We start from the raw sequence: 20,064 nt of genomic DNA on the forward strand, positions 1-20,064 counted from the left end.
CAAACCTAACTCGACTGTGGCTGTCGGGACGAGGCGGCACTTCCCTTCAAACTGAATCTCTGGCTCTTTCAGTCACACATGCACACAACACAAAGCTACTAACAGAATACCTGCTGTGCAACATCCGACCTTGATGTGACTGTAACTCAGTGCAGACGCTGTAAGACTAAGTGTCTGTTCAGCCGGTGATTATCAAACCAATTTCACCCCGACTGTGACTGTTTGTCTCTTTTTTTCCCAACCTCCTCTGAAGGTTTTCCATGATCCCCGTGTTTGCGTCACGCTGCAATAAATGACCTGCTTATCTGAAACACACAGATCTTGATGGATCCTATCTCATTATCAGTGTAGCTACTAACTGATGGTATAAACAGAGGCCTTAGTGTCTGTGGAGATTCTCAGTCATCCAGGTAATGGTGAATCCAAGTGCTAAAAAAACAGGTCAACTGGACTTGGTTGAGTTTCTTGGAGTTCAACTTTGCTGAACTTTGACCGGCAACTGCAAAGCATCAACCAACAGTTTTGACGTTTATGTGGTGGACCCCTCTTGTCTCCCATTGGCTGTAGTTTTCTCAGTGAGGCAAAATGGAGGAGACCCTGATATTTGCCCTTTCGAACCAGCCAGTACTTTATGATGTCAGACATTAAAATATGATCCTTTATTTTTAATTGAATGGGCCATCGCCACTGTGAAACACTGAAAAGAGAAAATTGCAAAGAAAAAGTAGAGACTGATGCAGGTAAGTAGGAAAAATAAAGAGTTTATTGCTCAACCAAAGCAAAGAAGAGCAGGCGGTGGAGGCAGAGAGCAGGCTGGCTGGTAGAGTCCCAGGGACGGCACGAGTGCTGCGCAGCAAGGCACAAAGGATTACCTGAGCAAAACGGAGAGAAAACACCGGTTAGGCACTTCAAAGAACAAGAACACCGAAGATTTACACATGCCATGCCTGCCACACACATGCCCTGCAGGAGAAAGAACAGAAAGGGGAGGGGGGAGAGAGAGAACACATCCCGACAAAACCAACTCAGAATCATCACAGATTCAATATTTGCATAAGGTCATGTACACTGGTCAGAGCAGTCCATACACTGACATGACTCTGTGACTTTGTTTACATGACGCCTGGTTAGGTGATTCGTGTTCCTGCTCTTTTCCTCACCCTCGCTCTGTTTGTACGTGATCCCGAGGCGTATAGAATGCATACATTAGTTGATATTTTCCAGGTCAAACAGTTACCTCATCCCAGGGAGTGAGTAGCTTCCTAATAAAGAAGCGTGTGTTTAATCGGTAGGGTCATGTTATGTTCCCGCTGTGTCAATCTTAAACATTTTTTGCCGGCAGCACTTGCGTTTGAATTCCTGTCATGATGTCAATAAAATGTTTCCTGTGAACTCTGAGCAGCTTTGCCACATAAGTCAGCCGGGACAGGAAACAGCACAGACCTTGAGGGTTCAACTCCAGAGGAACAAATTGTGCAGTAACTTGCAAAATTAAGTAATTTTATATCAATTAGAAGCATGTGACGGCTTATCATTGAGGATTTACGATTATTCCTTGCACATGACAGTATTACATTATTTTTTTTTATGATCTGCCATTGTACAAAAAAAGCAGTTTTACAGATTGAATAAAACTCTTGGAATATGTACACTAGATTAAAATCAGGAGAGATAGTCACATGTTTATGGGCAATTGGTACTGATTTATATGAAAATCTGGTTATAGTTTGTAATAATAAAAAAACTGCATTGGTAATTTTTTTCGGTTTGGTTACGTTTTGGCTCAAAAACCTGATCCTTTAAGGTCTGGTTTGTTTTTTGAGTTGAATCGAATGTTGGTTTAGATGAGGAGTGAGGAAGTGCTAAGTTACGTTCAAAAGAGAAATCTTCGCTCTTGGTATGAAACAGGAAACAAGCAGCAGTCAGTTCTACCATTCTACCACCCCCGCCTCCTCCTGAGGACGTTTTAAAGTGATAATAATGATTTCACATTATTTCTGCCTTTATTCCTGAAAGACCAAAACTAAATATAAGCCTTTTCAAATCTTGTTTACAACCTTATCCCCATAAGCAACAAGGCTTAGGCAAAGAAAGAGTTCTGCTAATAGCTGGGAAAAGATTGTAGTTTCATATAGATTTTAATGAACTAAACATGTGAAAAAAGAAAAGCACAGGTACGTCTGATACCATCAACAAAGGCTTTGTTCAGTTCAAGTGTCCCAGTATGACAGCATGTAAAATACCAGCACCCTGAAACTGAACCATCTGAATGGAATTCAACCTTTTTTGATTTTATCTTTAACACTGGTGCTGTTCCTGCTGTGACATGTCAAAATGTCTGCTGTGACGAAGGCCCGTAAAGTTACTCAGCGGTCATTTTGTGTCTTTGTGTTTGTTGCAGATTTGTATTTTTGTAGTTGTTTTTGCACCTGTTCATGATGTCGCTGATACAACTAACCCTGTGAATTCAGTCCATCCGTGTGCAGGCGCGTTTCAAGGGACTTTGGGGGCCCCAGGGAATGTTTCCCTTGGGGTTGGGTGGCACATTGAACTCCCCACCCCACTTTGCCAAGAAACAAATGATACACAATAGACAGACTAGCCTTTCAACCAAACCCCTAAAATGACAAAGCCATTGGCTGAAAGATAATGGCATTTGACCTAATTAGGGGGGTCTCTGACCATCGAGTCTTTACAGTCTCCTGAACATAGCTGCTCATAAAATTTAATGCGGTTTTCACAAAATGATTGTTGCTGTGAGTAATTGCCTGCTTTGCCTACCCTGTTGCAACGTCCCTGTGCATGTGTGTGTGTGTGTGTGTGTGTGTGAAAACCTTCAGAATTAAAAGTCTCACATAAAAAAAGGTGTGAAAGCTTTATACAAAAACAATTTTAAGCTATTTTCACTTGCTCCCACGATGTCATTGCAAAGAAACCTGTCTAAAACATTGCAGCATGCATCACGTTTTTTTTTTGAAAAAATGCATTGAAATTATAAGTCCGGCCGCAGCTCAGGAGCTATAATGGGACGTCCACCAAAGGTCAGCGGTTCGATCTTAGTCTCCCCCATTCTGAATGCTGAAGTGTCCTTGGGCAATATACTGAACCGCAAATTGTCCCTGAAGGCTCTGCCGACAGTGTACAAGTGTATGTGTGTGTGATAGAGAAAGTGCTGCACATAGATGCACTGTAAAGAGCTTTGAGTGGTCATCAGGTCTAGACTAGAGAAGCTGCTGGATAAATACTGATAATTTTCCCTTTAAACACCTCTTGGGGACTGGTTTGTGGCCGGTTGAGCAGTCACATGTATAGATAGGATATATATATATAGATATATATAGGTTCTGGAACAGGGGCTCCTTAATACCGACCTGTTCCGTTATCCATCTGTGATAAAATGAAATGTGTTGCCAGAGAGTGTTTTGCTGAAACATTCAGTATCAACGTATTATGACTTTGCAGATATGTTCATCTACCATAGTCCAACATTATGTTGATAACAAAAACGTGATTACGTTGTATTATGTCTCAATACATATTCGCTAATGCACATCTGTAGAATGTAAAGTCGGGATTACAGTATTTGTTTAACATTAGTAATGAGTATCATCTGTCCGGGCTTCACACTCTTAAAATGAAATGCAGCTTGCAGCTAATAAAGTCTTTAATTCATTTGATGGAAATGGAAAAAAAGAAAACCTAATGTCTTTATTCTGGATTTCGTGTTGCCAATTATGCATTTGTGTTTCTTAATGAGTCCGACATAACAAGGCAGGAACCAGCTCTGTTATTCTTTAAACTCCACCACACTTAGTTTGAAAGGCTGATGCCAGAATATGTAATAACTTCATCATCTTATAAAGTGTTTGTTTGCTTTGAATGTCCCAACTAACTACGCTAAACATGGAATGTATTTACGGTTTGATTTCTGGTCCGAACACATGGTTTGAATAGTTTGGGTTTCCTTCCTCTTGGTCTTGCCTGCCAAAGTGTCGTCAGAGTCAAGAATCTCCTGACCTGACCTGGAGTGAACGCTCCAGCACAGCGGCCTGCTGCCAGAGTGAGTAGGCGATCGGGGACGTCAAAATCAGGGCTCCTTTTGACGCTCGCCCCCCGGCACTGCGTGACGGGCTCCTTCCATTCACCTCTCTTACACTCTTGTATCTGGTATTTCTGTTTTTCTTATCCCAACCCCCCTCTCTCCCCCAGTGTGTCCTTGCCTGCTGCTGTGTTTTTCTCTGTATGGGGAAATACAAATGAAATATAACGATTTCGAGGATACATTCGGTGTCAATGTGAATTTGCAGATATGTTCCACCTCTCTTACACTCCTATATCTGGTATTTCTGTTTTTCTTACCCCCCCCTCTCTCCCCCAGTGTGTCCTTGCCTGCTGCTGTGTTTTTCTCTGTATGCCTGCTCATTATTTTTCCTTGCAAATGCTTCTTCTCTCTCTCTCCCTCGTCTTCTTCACACACTCGGCCGACCCTCGCTCGGTTCAGTTCAGGTCATCGTTATTTCAGAGAACTTATCTCCTGTGCCTTTAAACACGGGCTGGCAGGTGATGACGTTGCGGCAGCTGCTTCTACTTAAACTTCGAATCAGTATCGCTGGTGTTCAAACACGTGTGTAAACACTAACATCAACAGTGGCTCCATTCCATTAAGTTTCAGCAGACAATGTCCGGGAGTGAGCATGCTCAACACCAGCGCCCTGGAACTGGCCCACCCATTAAACTCTTAATGTTATAAAGTCCATGTGTGCTTTCGCTCCTTTGACAGCTCAATATGTCTGCTGTGAAAAACAGCTGTATTAGAGGTCTGGAGCAGCGTGGATTCCCTCAGCCTCTGCGTGCTGCGGTTGGTGGTCTGGCCTTCTGGTTTCCGAAGCCAAGCCAGTTTGCCAGAGCTGGTAAAAAGAAAGTGTAAATGCTGAAGTCTTTGGGGCCTCGAGCCAAATTAAGAAGCTTTAATTCCAGGCCTCCATCGCTCTCGATGCCCCCGATTAACGGACTTTATTAGTTCTAGCTGAACTCACTGTAATGATCGATTTAATTCTGAACCTTGATCCATGTGTGATTTGTTCTTTTTGCCACCAATCAAGATTCCATTTGGCACATTTTTCACGCTCACTCCAATTCAGTCTTTTTTACTTTTACTCTTGTTCACTAAAGCCTTATTGATCTGGGCCCTGATTGGATATATTCACATTCTGAATTAATTTTTACTACCTGGCCGTCCTCCCTCCGTCCCTCTGGCCTGAGCTGTGGCGTCTAACCTCAGTGTCCCATCACACTTTACTCCGGAGTTCCTCCGTATTTTCTCTGGAATTCACTTGTGAAAGCGTCCGTGCAGAGAACTGTGTTGTGCATGTGTGAAAGGCAAACTGCGGGTAAACTCCGTCGCCAATTCTCCAGATTTTACCCGGAGGGTCAAGTCGGAAATTGGCTTAAGGCTGCAGCACACTGTCCCGCCTGTGCACCATGTGTTGTCCTGTGTAGCAGATTAAATGACACCAGGCCCCAGCTGTGGACTGTATATAAAGATGGACGGCGTTGGGAGACAATAGTCAGTCAGTTTTATAATCATTTATTATGTCATACAGTTTGATAAAAACTGCCTAAAATGACAGAAACCATCAAAAAAACGTTTTGACTTGTACTTTCACTGTTTGATCCATGTCCCATCTACTAACATGGGAGAGACAGGGTTTGTGACCTATACAGAAACTTTTGCTTATCTTTTGGGGCGGTGTCCTGGCATCCATCTTTATCTACAGTCTATGGCTGCAACAATCACAAAAACATGTTTATGCTTCACACAGTCTTTAATTTTGAAGTGTTCCTTCACCAGTCCCCTGCAGACGTGACAAAATTGTTGTTGCTGATTCTGCTGTTTGCTGGACTTTGCAGCATCTCAGCCGTGTGGACAGACTCTTCAATTCCTACCGTTCACAGCATTGTTCAACTGCCCCGGCACCTTTACTGTACATGGGCTTACAACTCATTCATCTCATTCCGACATCAGAGAGGTGCGAGTGAGGAGGGTATCAGACGCCATGCGTTGATCCAAGAAGCATTTTGTCTCTGCTTTGGGTCAAACATGATAATGTAAGCATATCCTGTCATATGCTCAAGATTACGATCTTTTCCCAAACTTTACCATGTGCTCCGAGTGTCTAAACATAACATATACATAAAAGAAAGCATCCATTGTGCTTCAGCTGTTACACAAGAGGGAACACTGAAGAAACATAAATGAAATATGAACATTTTGAGGATACATTCTGTGTCAATGTGAATTTGCAGATATGTTCCTAAATATTTCCCAAAAAATTTAAAAAATATAATTCACATAAAACTCTCTTCCTGAAATACATATTTGAAATTAGTAAAATCATTTGAAGCTAGCAGGGTTGAAATTCAGAATAGGTATATAGATAGGTAGATAGGTAGATAGGTAGACAGATAGATAGATAGATAGATAGATAGATAGATAGATAGATAGATAGATAGATAGATAGATAGATAGATAGATAGATAGATAGATAGATAGATAGATAGACAGACTTTTTGTCTTCTGATATGACGGGAAAGAGAGAGGAGGAGGTGGTGTGCTGTTTTCATTACTGAACTCCTCTTCAGTGAATAGTTACTGGGGGCCGTTGTGATGCAGGGACCGCTCACATCACTTCTCATGGGTGTTTACTGCCCGACATCTGCAATTAAGGAAGCTCTGGAGAAAGGAATTTATGGTCAACTCATGGATCCTCCGAGCTGCTTATTATGGGTGATCCTAACCTCATCCGGTGATTCCGGCCACTCAGACGAGCAATGCAATTAACAATTTCGCAGTTTTGGTGGATGTCATTCGAAGAAACAACCCCCCCCTGGTGTTTTTGTGCTGGATTTCCGAGCCCCAGCAGTTTGTGTCTCAAACTAAAGTAATAGGCAACACTGCCACATGCAATTAATTATGAATATGGATCAACTATTAATAACAGCAATGTGGTCTCATTTCAGCGTCTCAAAACTTTGTGTTACCTATTTGTCAACTTCACCTCGAAACCACTAGGGCCTGTGGCAATAGAACTTTTTCAGAAAAATCCCCTGAGGAGATCTGTGATTGAAAAACAATGATTTCTCCAGGTCATTTGCCTGGTTTTTCCTGTATGGCCCAATCATTATCGAAGCTGACTAATATATCTAAACCACTTGTTCCTTTTTTTTTTTTATTAGAACATTTTCCCACATTGAGAAACAGAAACCCACAACGATGCATTAAACAGAATAGGAGGAAAAAACAAAGCAAGAATGTCGCCGCCCAGGCCCAAAAGTCCCCTTGTAAAAAACATTGGGTCTGCACCAAATTGCAGACTCATAAATATCAATCCCCTAAACTTGTCTAATTTTTCATCAAGGTCCATAATTTATTATAAGAGAAAACCACAAAACTGCCCTCACAGTTTAAAAAAATAGATAAAGAAAACTAATTACGCCCCCCGGATCCAGATCCACACGGAGATGTGAAGGGTTCTTCCTCGACCCAAACTTCATCCTTCCCCCAGGTTTCATGCTAATCCATCCAGTCGTTTTTTTGCGTTCTATCTCGCTCGATCAAAGCAACCAGCAAATAAACGGACAATGGTGAAAACCACAACAACAACAACAAATAAACACACAGTTACTCCACACAGTCAACAAACAAGCTCAACCTCACATCTGATTAACTGAAATAAAATGTGTTAAATAGAAAATTAACACAACACCCCTCCCTCTATAGGAATACGTTTCTACACACATGTAAGTTTGTGTTGAACTGTATCTAAGCAGGTGACAAAATACTCTGTTCTATAAATAGTCTATTCCTCTTGTTCACAGTTGATTTAATTCTAGTCTAATTTACTCATTTTCATTTATTTCTCCACAAGTCTCTCCTGACTGACCTGATGCAGCTAATATGGACTCACTCACCACTGGTGTCAGCTGACTGGCATAACTCCATGTAACCCGACCCTCTATGTCCTACTAATATTTGATTAAAAACAATAAAGAAAAGTACAATGTCTGGTTGCTGATTGGCAGAATATGTATTTCACTAAACCTCAGCCTCAGTTTGAAAGTAGTTGTGCACTTTTCCTGGCCCCAGTTAACAGGTGGGGCCAATGCCAGTGTCTTGATACATAAAGATTCTGCTTTCATGACTTGGACTTAAATACTGCAATTGACCACAGACCCCATCGGATCCAGACACTCCCACCGAAAGAGTTAAATATAGGAGTGTACATAGGTTTAGTTCACAGTTAAAACTCTGCTTTGCATTGTGCACAGTCCTCCTAAAGGATTTCCTTACGATGTTCAGCACCCACAGACGCGGCACCAATGTGGGCGAGCAATGTATATAAGTAAGTAACACTGGTGACCTGAATAACTGTCGTCCTGTACATGTACATTGCTGCTTGTCAAAAACCCCTCAGCACAACCACTCCTTTCTGGAGTGAGGGTTAATCAAGCCGTCAGATCACACACAGGTCAAGGTCTATACCTGCTCATATATATATAATGAAAAATAAGAATAGAACATCTTCTTATAGCTTGTAGCAGAAAATTGTTAATATTTTCATATGAAATCTCTGAAATGCAGAAAGGTGAAAGGTGAAGTTACTGTAGTCAGCAATTATGTGCTCTTCATTCTCCAGTCTGAAATTGGTTTGGTCCAAAATATACCACAAACATTACAAGTTTTCACTCACGCCCACAGGATGAATGATGCATTGTTGTTACCTGCATTGGTTTTCTCAGTTATTTTGAATCAGACATATTTAATTTCACAGTTTAGTAAGTGCACCTCATTATCGGAACAACAGATCTCCAAGTGAAAGAAACGTATTATTTTGTGATGTGTGTGTGTGTGTGTGTTTTTGTGTGTGTGCTGATCTCACATATCAAATGTTGGATGAATACAAAGAGCTGAGGATTTACCATGGAAACTACAGAGGACCACAAGTTTCAAGGAAACAGTAAGAAAGAAAAAAATTGTACGAATCAATGTATTAATCTTTACACAATTAGACTCAAAGGCAATCAATCAATAAATTCTTCAAATTAAAAAGGGATTTACAAAAACTACAAAATAGTCTCAGGTTTTGAATGAGATTATCAGATTATCCCAAACCCCGGTTATCAGAGAGCTTCTTACATTTCGTGGCTAATTTGTTTTGTTTGACCTTGTTTTACCAGCACAAGGCCCGAAGTGTGACGGAATGGAGAGGTTGAATGGAGGAGCTAAATGACTCAGCTGGTTGAATAGCAAATAGGAAAAAGGGAAAGCGATTCATTAATTCATTCAGTTACTTATTTCTCCTTTTAAGATGCATTTTCAAATGGATTTTTAGATTACACTCCCCCCCCCACTAAAATATCAATAATAAATAACTAAATGAATGAATCAATAGTTTTTTTTATGTATTAATGCCAATTTCTTATATTACAGTTAATTGCTTATTTTAAAAAATGCTTTATTACTATTTCTGTGACATTAGTTCCTTCATAAGAGCGAGTGACAGACAATAATATTTCTTTTTCTTTTTTTGTATTTAAATAGTGAAATAAATCCCATTAAAAGCCTCTTTTGCTGCATCACTACACAGCGAACACAACAAGTGTTACACAGACACACAACCAGGCACAACATGAATTTACACTGAGCATCAGAAACGTTTCCTCCGTGTGTCCTCTCTTTGGCAAACCGTCAGCTCCAGGTGAGGAAGTGCAATAGCGCCCCCACTCTGCCACCTCCATCATCACTCGTCACTCCAGGACATTGTTTTTTTCCTCATGAACACATTCTTTATCTATCTCATTACATGCGAGCACGTTTTCTTCATCATCCAATTTGAATGATTCGTCAAAGACTTGTTTTCCAGTTATTCCAATCAGATTAGTTTCTCACATTAAATAGTTTACATTTTTTTCCAGCAGCACCACTTCCTATTCAGACCCCACTCGTGTCCCTGTGTCATCTTTCAATACTTGTATTTTTAATGTTTCCCGACCAGCTCCCTCCTACCTTCCCATCCATCCATTTCTCTCCCGATTGATGCAATCTGAGGTTGCAGGCCCAGGCCGCCGGAGCTGCAAATTTACCCAGCAGCACACGTCACCGACAGGGGAGCGCAGGGATCCCAAAATAGCCCAAACAGCAATTGGTGAAAGGGGGCCCAAGTGGTAGTTGCCAAGGACCGATTCTGACAACAAAATGAAGCAGACATTATGTGAACGCCCATCATTTGATGAGTCACTCATGCGAGGCCCTGCTGTCTGATGTGCCCCAGCGATGCTAGGGTCTTAACTAGAGGCTGTTTAGAAACAAGTCGACTGGAAGATGTTGTTGTTTGACATGACATGTGCCTCTTGACAATTAGGAACTTTTTTTAAATGAGGGCAACCCGGGCTTCAGTGTGATCCCTGAATAAACAGATACTGTGACACGGTCGAGCGACATTAAAAGCTCCTCTAATGGTGCTCCAACGCAAACCCCAGCGATTTGCTTGTTCAAGTACACACGTTTCACAACTGGGAGGATAATCTGTTGCATGATCTGCCTTGTGAGACGGAAGGGCCACCGTCCTGTCGCCAAACCTGTGAGAACCGTCTTTACGTTGTCCGAATAATCCCGTTAGGAAGCTGACCTTTAGGGCGACGTGTTGCTGTTACGTGCGGAAAAACATGTTGGAAGTAAATCAAAAATGCTACAAAGGTGTCACTGGACTCTGGTCATGTCACAGCCTGCAACTTTATCGAGAGCGATCTTTAGATGCTTGCATAATTGTGTGCTGTTGTTGCATAAGTGAGAAGAAAATGCAGGGTTTAAGTAAAAGCAGCTAACAAAGGCAACATTCAGGGGTTTTTGTCGTTGCACAGCACACACTGCAATTCCTAGAATTTCTGCAAGTATCCCACAGTGGAGAAGCCTTGTTTATGAAGCCCGGCTCTGGCTCGGAACTGAAATAAAGGCATTCAGACTCAAAGAGCCATGCAGTGTTTTCCAAAGAGCCCCCCAAAAAAAACTTGCAGATCAAAAAGTGCGAACTACACAGAACTTCTCATAATTGTTTTTGTCGGGTCGCTATTAACTAATTGACGCCAACTCATAAACTGTTCCAGATATGAATCGTGTTTAACGTCAGTTTTGCAGCTGCTGTCTGCGGGAGAGTTGTTGATGTGTACAAGTGCATTCGCACAATAACAAGCCGTAAATATGGGAACTGACACTCTTGTTGTGAGTTTGTGCTTGTTTACAGCTCGTAACACAAAGGCCCGCCACACAACTGACTGACGGAAAAAAAACAGATCTCCTGGGGTGTCACCCAGCGTAACCCCACTTTAACCATCGAGTAAATCTCATAATGCAATTAAATCATTACAGTTGAGTTGTTTATAAAAGCCCTTCGTCGCACCCACGGTGGGATAAACAGGGGCCAATTACACATGTAAAACAGGTGACATACAGTATTTTGTAGAGTTTCTAACTGTCATTTCTCACCACAAATACAAAGACAGTGAGGTGGAACAAGTGTGGTAATAATGTGCGTGGGCCAGAAGGAGCAGTGGTGGGTCACTCAATCCGCTCTGGTAGTGTTCTCACCTCTTTATATACAGTCTAGGGTTTTCACTTGATATTGCCTGTGGGATAATCTGATTCAGTTCATTATTTCATTGTTTGTTCACCCAATGCTGAGTTTGGAAGGGGCTGGGGGGGATGTTTGGGAAGTCTTTCCTCTATTTAAGCTCCCTTTTATACCTTCATTCACAGTTATTATATCTGATCTTTCATTCACATCATGTGCTCAGAAGGATATCATTTATTAAAACCGTAACATCAGGTATAACGATCCAAGCTCTGTCAGTAGTTCTTTATTGGGGGAATAAATCAGGTTTCAAGCTTCATTGAAAAAACATTGCCACAAACATATATGGTCCACATCAATAAAAACTGTGTGAATGTCTTTTGATGTCTAAAGTTTCCCACAATGTGTAAAGCTGGGAACACAAAGTTTGTGGATGCTACACCAATCCCTCTGTTCTATTATTCAACACACTGCAGAGATGATTCTGCCACATTTCACGAAGCAACAGCTTCCACTATATCCTGCATTGCATTAATGGGATCAAAATTATTATTGTAATCCACACATTCAAACTCAATGATGGAAACGAATGGAAGTGACTCCACCGAGGAAGAAGGACTCTCTCTTTTAAAACTGCACATCTAAAATGTTTGAAGGATTTAAGGCGTCCACTACGATATATATTTTGTTACACTATCTTCATATCTAAAATATCACTCTACATTGATTGTTACTCCTCAACACAAATCAAAGTTAAATTATACACACATCCCATTAAAGTTCACTGAATAGTTATAGGTTACATATTTTTCAAAGAAATATCCGAGCAGCCGTAACCTTGTAGATACCGTATCACACACACAAAATAAATAAAAAAACATAACCAAGGGTGTGCATGTTGCAGAAATAGAAAGAAAACAATATCATTTCCAGTTACTCATTTTTAGTGAAATATTTAACCTTAACAAAAACAATATCAGGATGGTCTTAGTTGGAGCAAAACTAGTGATATTATTTTGAAAGATTTGCAGACACCGATCTGAATGATGTTACCAGGATGATGTCCGTCTCACACACTAGGTGGCGGTACAGCTACGAAACAACATGGCACAAATAAAAAACATGTGAGGTGTCTAATAATCAGACAGAAAACATTTCAACAGCAAATGAAAAACATTTGATGTGTGGCCTTGATATGAAGCCGTGAATAAGTTGTGTTTGTTGTTATTATCTTACTGCTAAAGCACCTGTTCACTTTAAGTTATGAAAGATTTAAAAGAAATATTAAAAATATTAAAAATGAAATCCAACTTGCAGCTAAAACTCAGATATGTGAACATATCCTAAATTTTAGAAGGCCATAATTATACAGTGGTCTACATTTCATATTCTAAGTGCAGTCAGAATTGCCACTTACGCACATTTTGAATTGCAATTTGTAGTAATAATAATCTCAGAAAAGAAGTAGGAACTGACTAAATATTCCAGTGTCAGTTTGCTTACATGACGTTAGAAATCAATTCACCATTTAGTAGTTTTCTTGTAGTGCTTTTGTTCAAGAGAGTAAAATGAATATTTCCATTAAAATTATAAAAGTTGATTACAAGAAATATTGATCGCAGATTTGTCCTTTTATGAAGAACTCTGATTTCATGTCCCCCATTCTCCTGAAAATAAACCCACAACTTTGCAAAGTGTTTTATATGTTGGGGGCGAGTGTATTGTATAAACGTATATGAAGAAGGAGGTAAAAAGAAAGTACATACATGTCTTTCTGAGGGCATACAATGATGGTCAGTGTATTTCTGTATGTAATTACCACCGCCAAGTTTGTTTGTTATTTAGCAGGACTACACAAACATTTAAAAAACAATTTCCAAGAAATGTTGTTGAGGGGTAAAGGGAAAATCCAATTGGTGTGGATCCGGATCAGGGGGCAGATCCTGGATTTTCTCCACTAACTTAAAAAATTGCGAGGAAGGGCGTTTTATAACATTTTCCTTGATTTCTCAGAGAACAATTCATGCATCTTGATTAAAAAAATAAAAAAAAATTGGCAGATATGTTGACCCTTGATCCACTGCATCAAAGGTTTAAATATTATGAACCATCAAGTATGTTGCTGCTGAGCTGGAAATAAGCAGAGGACGTATTAATGCACAAAAATGCACCTTGGACCGGTTTCATTCTTCCCTAACTGTGCGTATTGTAGCTCATTGATAAATTCTACATTCGAGGTCTTACATGGTCTTGAGGTGCCAACCATAACTAAAATTAAATAAGTACTGCAGTTTCTTGGTGCGCTGCACTTCTGGTGAAAAAAGGCACCAGTCATGCAGATAATTTTTTAGTCATATTCAGAAAAGAACCCCCAGATATGGTTACATACTGGCCAGGGAGGACATCTAGTGGTTAGCTGCTGCATGGTCCACTATCTGGTAACAGCAGTTCCTTAACACGTTTCCCCTGAGCATATTAGGATATGTAACCCTCACTAGGAATACTATATGTAACAGGAAGCTCACATGATAGCTGTGCAAACCATCCTTACCAGTCTCTGCAGCTGTGGACGTCATTGTAAAAACAAACATTAAATACAGAGAGAGGAGCATGATACACAGAGGATGGAAGTAGTTGATACTATTTCAGCCTCCAAGGCAGTTCAATGCTGTCTGGTCCAGGTCGGAGGAAACCGCTGACAACCTCGTACGTAGCAAACACGGCAACCCCAACAGGGAACGCGCGCAAAACGCTGATGCCCAAGCTTCTGTAGAAAACGCCGACTCCTTCCACCCGCACCGTGTCAGTCAGGCAGTGGATAAGACCTCTGTATTTCCTCGGCCCCCGAATGCCGTCCATCTGCAGACGGGATTTGATCACATCCATGGGTGTGCCTATAGTCCAACCCACCATTCCTGCCAGTCCACCGGCCAGCATTACAGCTCTCCAATCTGGGTGAAATCAGAAGATGCTGATGTTAAAGGGAGACATCCTAATCCTCAGGGAATTCCAAACATAATGGGGACATTTTGGGCTTCTGCATGTTTGCCTTGACTGTGTTTGGAAGCCATGGTTAAGCTAACCTCCGCTCATGCAACACTTTTGATTTACTGTCATGCAAAGGAGCAGATAAGCACCAACAAGGACAGTAATTAAATAATCCTATTGTCAATTGAAAACATTAGAACATGCATTAAGCTCGGTTTTGCCAAAGAGTCGTGGTCGGAAATGTTAACCACTCAAGCAACTTCCCCAAAAGAAAGAAAATGCAGAGCGTGGTGGAAAGGTGACGTGTTCATCCCTGGCATTAACATGCTTCTGGTGTAATCCGACAAGTGGACAAGACTCTGAGTTCACACCTGGTATTAGAACGCGTCTAGACATACGTCTCAAGTGAGCACTTGGGATCAGATCCCACTTAGCTCCGCACTATATGCAAATTAACACGTACAGAGTGTTGTTGTTTCAAGCCAGTCCGCCTCCATTCTCAATGTGTGTGTGTGTGTTAGAGCCCGACCAATATGTAATTTCCGGGTGCCAACGGCGATATAAGGGGGTAATCAGTCATTCTCAATGATTCTTAAGATGCCATTATCGAACCTTCATGACAATGAAATGCAATATTTTACAATTTAACCATAAAGTTATAAATAAATAAGAAGAAAACACATCTGTAACCAAACATTTTCAACTTGAATTTAGAAGATAAACATTTGTATGTAAAATGTGGACATATACTCTTTTCTGAGTTGTTTATTCTGAAAAATAAAAGCGGATTTGGATAAATATAAACACAGATGTCAATATAGATCCCTGGCTTTTTTTTGCTTTGCAGGTACTGCAGAAATCAGCATCTTTGGAGAAGTAGCCTCGTACCGTACTGCCCGTTCACAATTATACATTTATTTTCGAAGTAATACTTTGAAAGGAATATATATGACTCTGAGAGGCGAATATCGGCACACCAATAAATTGGTCAGGCTCTAGTGTGTGTGAGAGAGAGAGAGATACAGAGAGAGAGAATTACAAATAAATCAATGTACTGTATGTTATGTATGTCTTTGGGTCATTATCAAACTGGCCTTGGATGCATTTGCACACACCTAAAACAGATAAACTCAGATAAATGTGGCCTCGGTGGATGTCAGTGCATTCTCATTGTGTCATTCACGCCTGTAATCAGAGCTGCCCACTTGTGATCAGATCACCCAAGACGCAGGTTCACGCCAGGTGTGAACGGGGACGTGGACTTCACTCACCTGGACTTTTCTTGCCACTGCGTGTGAGTAATTCGCAGCAAACGGAATAGGTCCAAAAGTACATGGCAAACGATGGCGCGTCTCGTAGTATGAGAGGTAGTATTCCTCTGTAAAGGCCCCGGACACCCTCTTCTCTAATAATGCTCAGCAGACAGTGAATTGGACCACGGTACTTAGGTTTGGGCATGTCGGGTCCTCCTCGCTTGGACTCGGTCTGACACTGCAGTCGTACTTTCACGATGTCACCTGGAGCCAGCACTGAAGTCTGTTGGACAGAGGAGATAAGGGAACTCTATCAGACTTCTCAAAACGTGGACACATAAAAGCTACAAATGTATGAAAGGCTACAGACATCTGGGAATTATAGGTAAGATATATTTTTGCGTTTTTTATCTGTGATGCAGTCCCTTGATTTGTCATGGCTAAAACACATCGGGACTTTGCGTTGTACACAACATTGAAGATGAAATGAATCAAAATCTTGTCAAGCAGTTCATGAAATTGTCTCCATTACCTGAACTATACCCGCCACCATACCAGACAGGAAGACATCTAGTTTTCTGTTTGGAGCCGTAGGATCAGCTCCTCGTGCCTGGTTCAGACGACGCAGGCAGTCCCTGTATGTGGCGAATACTACGGCGGAGGTCACAGAGATCGTGCTGATGGGTATGGTCATGCCTTTGAAGAAGCCGTGCACCTTGTGACACAAAAAAAGAAAAGAGGGACACCAGTGAGAAGTAGTAAACAAAGCAAATCGAACAAAAAAGGGCATCACATCCCTGAACTCTCACTAACACTCCCTTAGCAATTCAGTTGGCTTAAGTGCCCATTGCTGAGTATCTCCACTTTAACACCGCAGTATATAAATGCATGTCTGAAAAAAAAGAATGATTCAAACAGCCAGGGTTTGTGACTTCACAAGGAGGGGCGTGGCCATGCTAGTATATTTGTATACTTGAAATGAGTGAGGAAGGTGTATAGTTAGATTTAAACCATTTTAAGGCCATTAGGGGATTTTTTCCAAGACAAACCTTTTAAAACTTTAATTTTGAGGAACAAAGAAGAGTTTCAGGGGTGGCTGGAGTGGATCTTTAACTTTAAGATTAACTAGCATTTAAGACCAAATGAAGAGGTAATGAATTTCAAATATGCTGAATCACTTTTAGCTAGGAAAGTCATCAGATATGTTTAGCTGTCATGAGTTGTTTCTTTCCTCCGCCAAGGAGGTTATTATTTCACTGTTGTCCGTTTGTTTATTGGTTGGTTTGTATATTTGTCTGTTTGTAAGCAAGATTTCGCAAAAAGTACAGGACAATATACCATGAAACTTGGTGGAATGATGCGCGGACCAGGTCAAAGAAGAACCCATTACATTTTGGTGCACATCCAGATCAGGGGGTGGATCCAGGAATTTATTTCTGCTTATTTTGTTGTTAATAGATAGGATTTTTTTTTTTTTTACATTTTCACTGATTTCCCGGAATATAATTCATGGATCCTGATGTAAAAAAATCTGACATTTAGGGAACTGATTTCTATAAGTGCATGAAATTTGGTGCAGCTTGATTGGGCCTTGGCAGAGGTATGTTTCCTAACCTCAAGGGACACATTCAGAAACAACTGTGAAATTCGGAAACAAAAGCACCACTTACCCCTTCTTTTGAAAATGTTGTAACAGCACACTGCCATATTCCAGTAAACTGTTTCTGGGTCTGGATCCGGACCTAGAAAGATTAAGACGACGGTGTAATAACTATGTTTATTTGTTAAACAGCTATATTGTGTTTCAAATATTTGCTACTTACCCGCACTGTCTCTAGAGGGTAGCCCAGAGCAACTCCACATGCTCCTGTGTGATTACATAAGACAACACAAACACTGTGATGATCAACCATATTGACTTTAACTGCAATTTGTGAATAAGGTACAGTTGACCGGTAAGTCAGATGTAAATATTTACTGCTCCTTCGTTTTTACTATTTTTTTTTTTTTTGAATAAAGCCTGGTAGTAATAAAGCCTGGTAGTGTGTGATGTATTTCATTTTTTCATGAACCAACACATAAATACAAATTAATTTCGATATAAGAAATTAATTTTTTTACAAAGCACTGGGATAAGTAACTGAAGTGACACCCCTGAAGGCATTTTAAACATATTTAACTTGTTGACAGCGCACATGATGGATTAGTTATACATTCAATATAGGGGCAATACAAAAATAGCAATATTTGTTGCAATATAATTTCCATCAACAGCAATATAACAAAAGTTTAATAAACATCCATATATTACTTATGCACTGTGCAAGCACAGTGAGGAGGAATAACACATTATTGTTTTTTAATGTTCGACCACAGATTTGAACCACAATCTTCACTCAGGAGAAATATTCCGACTTAAAAATGAATGAGATATTAATGCGACATTTTATTGGGATAAATATTTCAATATCAATTCATATGAAAAGGTTTATCTTGACACCATTTTTGGTCATATTGCCCAGCCCTAATCTATCTGTCATTTTTTAAGCATATTTATATATATTTAATTAACTTGCCTATTTTCAGTGTGTTTTTTCAGTGTAAGCTTTTACTGTTAAGTACATTTATTTTTTAAATGTATAGTCTTAAGGCATCTACAGGCTCCACATATAATTGAATTGTTCTTATTACTCTTGACACTTGATAAACAGCAAACACGAATCTGAGGTAGACCATGAATGTGTTTATACACCATGCATAAACATATACTGTATACTGTATCGATGTTTATTACTGTATTATATTGCTATTGATGATAATTATTGATATTGTTTGATAGCCCAGCCCTACAAGAAACGACACACTACTTATAGTTAAAGTAGATCAGATACACACATATATCATGTATGAATAGAAGTAGTTTTAATGGGATCCCCTCATGTGCTGTCCTGCAGTCACACAACCATACAGCAGCTAACTTAGCCACGTAGCAAACACTGCAGCCACCCTACCGGTGACGTTCAATCCCAAACTAGCTAGAGTAGCCTTGTATCGTTTACCTGCCAGCGATCCGGAGACAAAATCCACGATCTGCATGTTGTCAGATGGTGACAGGTCCGCCGCTAATTCTCAGATGAGAGATCATTCTTCCCTCCGCTTCATACAAACCCACGATAACCTTCAGCGTGCTCCTGTTACGTGACGTAAGGAGGGAGGAGTGTCACGCTGCTAACCAAACAGCAGCGCTTCCGGGTTTAGCCGAGGGAATCCACTGTGACTGCATGGGTGGATGACTTAGGAGATATCAGCGTTTAAACACCATCAAATCATGCGGGAGTCGCACATTATTATTATCTTGCGTGTTTATACTCCACAGAATAAAAAGTCACTTATTAAAGCTTCATAAACGCAACTTTTTCAAGCTTATTGGATCGTTTAAAAAAAATTACATAATTTCTCAAAGCTGCACATTTATAAATACACTGTCAAAGATGTCGTCTGGTACCATGTTAAACCAGAGGACGGTGCCCTTGAATATCTGATCAACTGTATTGTTCTACATGCGGAGTTTAGTTCAGTATCCTGTGACACTGCACTTCTCTCTGCAAATAGTATTTCCACCGGTGATGAAAGGTGTTTATCGTGTACACGTTCTCTGCATATTTATTTGAATTGATGGATCTGCTGCTGTAACAAATGAATTTCCCCGCTGGATGGGATGAATACGGGTTATCTTATCTTATTTGATCTTATCTTATTAAGTAAACCTGTGTATTATGCTAAACAGGTTTATCCCTGCTTCTTTATCTATTGCGTTCACCCCTTTATTTGCTTCATTTTATTTATTTGTCATTTGTATTTATATATAGATCAAACATGTATTTCGGTTTTGTATTGTTATTAATAATAATGATTATAAATAAATATATATTCTATTCTTTATTTAGCACTTTGTAACCGCTTTTTTGAAAGGTGTTCTATAAATAGTTATAATGTTATTATCATATGTACCCACAGTATGTACATGATTTCGTTCTATAAACGTTTTTTTTATTATTATTTAAAAAACTTGTTAAAAAACGAATAAATTGTGACAACTGTTTATAATCTTTTTTTTTAAATAACATTCATTGTTGACATAACTGCTTCCATGTACGCACGAGGATCTGTGGACCGTACATTCAAAAGCGAAACAT

At 40.1% G+C, this 20,064-nt stretch overlaps 1 protein-coding gene across 1 annotated transcript; it reads right to left on the reverse strand.

Moving 5' to 3' along the window:
• Positions 1-11,897: 11,897 nt before the first annotated feature.
• Positions 11,898-20,010, reverse strand: slc25a47a (solute carrier family 25 member 47a). The gene is made up of 6 exons (XM_035144738.2): positions 18,928-20,010; positions 17,692-17,735; positions 17,539-17,610; positions 16,401-16,583; positions 15,887-16,151; positions 11,898-14,578 (listed from the first exon to the last, which is right to left on the reverse strand). The coding sequence occupies exons 1-6, from the start codon at positions 18,962-18,964 to the stop codon at positions 14,268-14,270; spliced, it is 912 nt and encodes a 303-aa protein (XP_035000629.1). The 5' UTR covers positions 18,965-20,010; the 3' UTR covers positions 11,898-14,267.
• Positions 20,011-20,064: the final 54 nt, after the last annotated feature.

The sequence above is a fragment of the Hippoglossus stenolepis genome, chromosome 20 (genome assembly GCF_022539355.2).
Source record: "Hippoglossus stenolepis isolate QCI-W04-F060 chromosome 20, HSTE1.2, whole genome shotgun sequence".
Classification (NCBI taxonomy): domain Eukaryota; kingdom Metazoa; phylum Chordata; class Actinopteri; order Pleuronectiformes; family Pleuronectidae; genus Hippoglossus; species Hippoglossus stenolepis.